This window comes from Cannabis sativa, chromosome 3 (genome assembly GCF_029168945.1).
Source record: "Cannabis sativa cultivar Pink pepper isolate KNU-18-1 chromosome 3, ASM2916894v1, whole genome shotgun sequence".
In the NCBI taxonomy this organism is placed as follows: domain Eukaryota; kingdom Viridiplantae; phylum Streptophyta; class Magnoliopsida; order Rosales; family Cannabaceae; genus Cannabis; species Cannabis sativa.
The window spans coordinates 26,297,232-26,302,644 of NC_083603.1; the positions used below are offsets into that span (position 1 = coordinate 26,297,232).

General features: G+C 33.8%; 1 protein-coding gene across 1 annotated transcript; it reads left to right on the forward strand.

The window, feature by feature from the left end:
• The first annotated feature begins 3,277 nt into the window (after positions 1–3,277).
• On the forward strand, positions 3,278–4,724 carry LOC115708741 (uncharacterized). Its single transcript, XM_030636745.2, has 2 exons — positions 3,278–3,822; positions 3,920–4,724. The coding sequence occupies exons 1-2, from the start codon at positions 3,565–3,567 to the stop codon at positions 4,514–4,516; spliced, it is 855 nt and encodes a 284-aa protein (XP_030492605.2). The 5' UTR covers positions 3,278–3,564; the 3' UTR covers positions 4,517–4,724.
• Positions 4,725–5,413: the final 689 nt, after the last annotated feature.

Consider the following 5,413-nt stretch of genomic DNA (forward strand, 5'->3'; position numbering starts at 1 on the left):
ATTTTATTCTTAAAACACTTGGCCACCTATAATTGATATTTTAGTGAACTAATATAATCACTAAAATGAGCGCTCTATCATTTATCTCTATTTAGCTTAGCTCAAAGGAAATCATCGTTTCACTTCTATGTCCGGATAGAAGCTATAGATTCCATATATATGATTAGCGCTCCCACTCAATTGTAGTACCATGTTCCCAAAATGTACATATCACCAAGACCAAAAAGTAGGCTTAACTAACAAATCAAAGAACATTAATAACACTCTTAAGATCGAACCTAATCATGTCAGGATTAAGATCATTTGATCTAGGATCAACTAGGTGATATTGAATTGAATAGATATTACGGTAAATTTATCATATCTAATCCAAGTTCAATATCGGTCCCTTCCAATGTATACTCCATACATTCGATAATGGTAAACATTGCCAATGCCCTGGAAAGGACATAACACTTATCCAAGGTGTAAGTATACCTTTCGCTAATTATCATGCCAGTCTAAGTCCAGTGAACTGACAAATCATGGAATTAAACTTTTGAACATATAATCATGATTATATTCCACTATGCTGACAACAATATAATCATGAACAAATATATATGTTCTGGACTTAATAGAATTTATACATTAAATATAATCATGAAATCAATCATGTGTACCATGCAACATAAAATGGGATTTCTGATCTTTATTAGTAAATCTGATTATATTGAAATGAGTTTTATTTAGAGCACAAAACCCAACAGTAGGAACAATAATGTCAGATCCAAGAACAGAATATGTTGATCCATCAGCTAAGGTAACAATAGAAGTGGGACTATGAGACTGAAAAGTGGAAAAGAGACTGGAATTACCTGTCATATGATCTGTAGCACTAGAATCAATGACCCATTTTGAGGATTTGGAAAGAAGGCATGCATTAGAGTTACCTGAATCAGCAATCGCAGTGACAGAAGAAGATGAAGACTTAACTGTTTCCTGATACCTTGAGAACTTGGCAAATTCATCAGCAGAAATAAGGACCGATTTGTCAGATGCATCACTAGTGCTTGCAATATTAGCAGGGTGTTGTTGTCGATTCTTAAACTGTAACTTCCTATACTCAAACTTTGCGTGGCTTGGTTTCTTACAATAGTTGCACATGATGCTCCCAAAATTTGGTGTTCGATTATCAGGTCCTTGTGAATTACCTCCTTTGAATCCACTTGGAGTAGAATAGTTTTTCTCCGGTGCAAAATTATTACGACTCACCAAGGCGCTATTAAGAGGAGTTGAAGAGGTAGTTTCTGTGCAAAGAACACGAGTAAACACATCTTGTAAAGAGGAGACATCAGAACCAGAGAGAACTTGTGACTTTGCAGAGTTAAATTCAGATGAGAGTCCTGCAAGAAAACTCATAATAGCCATCTGATCTCGTTGGCGCTGTTGAACTTTTACATCAGGACTAAAGAGTAATAGCACATTAAGTTCTTCATACATTTTCTTAAAAGCCATAAAATAATTCATAAGAGACTTATCTTGTTTCTCGGCACGATAAAAGGCTTTGCAAACATCATATATGCGAGATATGTTGTCTTTGCTAGAATACAAAAACTCCAAGTAATCCATTAGTTCTTTAACCAATTAACAATGATTAATCAAACTAATTACCTCATTATCGATAGAATTTTGAATTTGAAGGAACAAGCGAGCATCCTCACGGAGCCATATTTTCCTTGAATCATCTGTTTCTTTGGGAGGATCGTAAGTCAAGTGATCATCTTTGTCAATACTCCTCAAATACAGTCGAATCGTCTTACTCCATTCCAAATAATTCGAGCCAATCAACTTATAGTCCGTGATTTTAGAAATCACGGGAACCACATCAGAAACAACGACTGATTTTGAATCTGATTTTATCTCTGCGATAATCTCAAAAGCAAAAACAATTGACGGAGAAAAGGAACAAAAAGAACACTAAAGAATGAACACCCAAACACGAAGAAGGCAGAAAAAAATACTAAATTACAACCTTAAACAGATGCGAGTGGGCTTAGAGGAACAGAGTAAAGAACTGGCAAAAGAACACCATCACACGCCCCTCCACGCCCCGACGTGTGGGAAAACACGCAAAAACTTCAGGCGGCGCGTGAGCCCCACGCGTGAGGAATCCAGCGACTGGACTTCGGGGTTTGGTAGATTGGCGGCAAGGCAACACTCCTGAGTGGGCGGTGAGAATAAATTCGCACTCCAAATAAGATTTTTGAAAAAGAACCCTAATCTCTTTCTTTTTTTATGAACCCTAATTTTAAATTTCGAATTTCGAATCACAAAGTTCTAATACCATGTATAAAATAGTGAATCGAATTGTGTGTGTATTAATTTCATAGAATAATATATATTTATATACAAAGCTAGGAGACTAAATGGCAAACTACTAATTACAAAATAGGAAATTACTAAATACAAGTTACCCTAATTTTTACAACTAATATACAGCTAATATTCTAACAAGAAGCAAGGTTGTGTAGGCTGGTTTGGGTGAGATGGATGTATCCATTTGAAAGAAATATGAAGGTACGTACTTAAAAGTTATGTGCGTAACCACTATCGACCAGAAGCATCTGTGGAATTGAGTGCTACATATCTGAAGAGGGTGTAGAATTTTATGCAGAGTACATGGCTGGAGTTGAGGTAATAAGAATTAGCAAACCAAGAACTGACCCAGATAAGACAACAGGACTTATCTAAAGAGCTTACATGCATAATTTGCCTTTTCATTAAAAAAGAAAAAAGAAAACAAAAAAAAAAGGTAATGGAATGCAAGTAATGGGTATATCTTTTACATTTATGTCAGATAGGTATAATAATGAAAGAAAAACAAAAGATACAAATGTATTACTTACACCATAAAAGAGCCAATGGCCTATATAGCCATTGCATTCATAAAACACAATAAAAATAACATACCACAAATGCCTTCTCAACGCACTCAAAAGTCACATATATACACACCCATATATACGTACATACATAGATAAATTATGTATGGCATTGACACTTTTTGATTATCTGAAAAACAATGAGTCAGTAATAAGCTAAGAAAAGTAGTAGTAAAGTTATTTGAAGGCCACCTGAAAGTCCTGTTCATTTCTAGGATCCTAATTATGGAATGATATAGTATTTTGTTTGTGGGACACTGACAAGAAACTTTTGTACTAAATCAATAATACATACATGCACATACATGCATTTCATAATATATAACGAAGCATATTTTGTCTCACTGTAATAGCATAAGCACAACTTGTAATATTTTTCTTTCTTGGAATATTGTGAAAAACATCATGAGGAGGACAATTCTCGATTCCTCACCACAAATGATATCCTTCCATATCATCATATTCAATCACAACAACCGGTTCCACCACTTATTACTAATTTTTTTTTTTTCCAAGCTTGTATTTGCATTCACTTGTTCTATGTCTTTACACCACAACCACAATTCTCACTACTATATAATACATATTAGCTATAATTCTACAAAACCCTTCTCTTTTTGGCTTCGTTTTCTCAATTCATATGGCAACTAATAACAACTACAATTCTCTCATAGGAGCCATGGATCGTCTATGGTTTCAACAAATCATTCTTGTTTCACAACCAATTTCATTACCTCAGTCCACCTCTAAATCCTTATCTCCAAGTCATCACTTCATGTCATCATCTCTTGAAGATGAAAAAGATCATGAAGACTTATCATCTGATTTTTCGCATAGTTCGAACTCATCAAACTCTTCAGAATCATCATCAGAGTCGCTCATACCAAAACTTCCAAAGGTAAGACTATAGTAAACAATGTACTCTCAAAATTATTTGTATTATTCTTTCACTTGGAATCTACTTGAGCTTAACTTTATTGTTATGCGTGACATAGGATGATCATCATGATGATTATGAAGAGAAGCTCATTAACAAGAAGAAGAGGCCAACAAGATCAAGATTAGTAGCAGGGTCTAGACTCATGATGATTAGGTCTCATTCATCATCACCATCAACTAAAAATAGAAAATCATGCCCTAGTCCAATTGCAATGGTACTAGAAAAATCGATGAGTTGCAAGAGCTTGGGGGAGCTAGAGCTAGAAGAGCTAAAAGGGTTCATGGATCTTGGTTTCATATTCAGGAAAGAGCATGTAAGTCCTAGAATGGTGAATCTATTACCTGGTCTACAAAGGCTTGAACAAGTGTACAAAAGCAAGTACTATAGATCTTCTCATAAACTAGAACGAGTTCATGCCAATGAAATTGAAGAAGAGCAAGAAACACAACAAGAACAAGAGCAAGAACAAGGAGAAGAAGATAAAGAGAGAGATGTGATTAGGCCATATTTATCTGAAGCATGGCTCATAAGGAAACCAAGTTCACCACTTTTAAATCTAAGGGTTCCAAGAGTTACTGCAGCTGCTGACATGAAGAAACATCTCAAGTTTTGGGCTAGAACTGTTGCATCTGAAATCCATCAAGAATCTTAATAATCATGGTTAATTAAGATTGTGATTAGTAACCAATTGATGAGTTTTGGGAAAGATGTGATAGAGACAAAAGTTATACAATAGTGAAGGGTGGGAAAATTCAACTGTAAAGAATATTTCTTTAATTAAATATATATATGTTGTGACTCAAGAAGAGAGTAATGTATAAATTATGAACTAATAAAAGAGAAAGTGATAATTTTGAATCGTTTTTCTGTAATTAACTATTTTATTGAACTCCAAACTTGACAAAAAAGAAAAACTATTTAACCACCAGAAAAGTGGGGAGCCAAAACTTTTGAGACTTATTTAAAGTGGAAATAATACAAAAAATAGTTTCTTTTTATCCTTTTAATTTTTAATTTCTCTTGAAGGGATAAGGCCTGGCTACAGAGAAACCAATAAAGATATAGCATCAAATTAAATGACCCTACCAGGATGATAAAAATTTTTGGAATGGAATAAAAGAAAAAAGTTGGCATTTTTTCACATGCTACCAAAAACCAATAATGTTTTGACAAGTATAAAAGATATCTAAATTCTAATTTTCTGGTAGTTGGGCTTCGAAAAAGAAGAGTTAGAGGTATCAAAATTAAAGAAATTTGAAATTTAAGTGTTATCGATGTTTTTTACATTTTCCTTTTTTTGGTATGTAAGATGAGATTTATTGCACAACAAAACAGAGCCTACAAAGAGGCAAATTACAAAACTCTTATCCGCCAAGACTTGGCAAATCAAACTCTATCAACAACACAAATTTTCGTTTTTTTTTTTAATTTGAGAAATTCTATCAATAACAATCATTTTAAATTTAATGCTATTTATAACTGTAAAAATCATATGTACATTGTGATTCCATAAAACTTCATTTATGGCAGCCCAAATATGGTACATAGT

Bases quoted from the DNA above. Each gene is read 5' to 3' on its own strand.
- LOC115708741 (XM_030636745.2), top strand. From the start codon at position 3,565: ATGGCAACTAATAACAACTACAATTCTCTCATAGGAGCCATGGATCGT. The intron at 3,823-3,919 runs GTAAGACTATAG...TGCGTGACATAG, and splicing joins TCATACCAAAACTTCCAAAG to GATGATCATCATGATGATTA.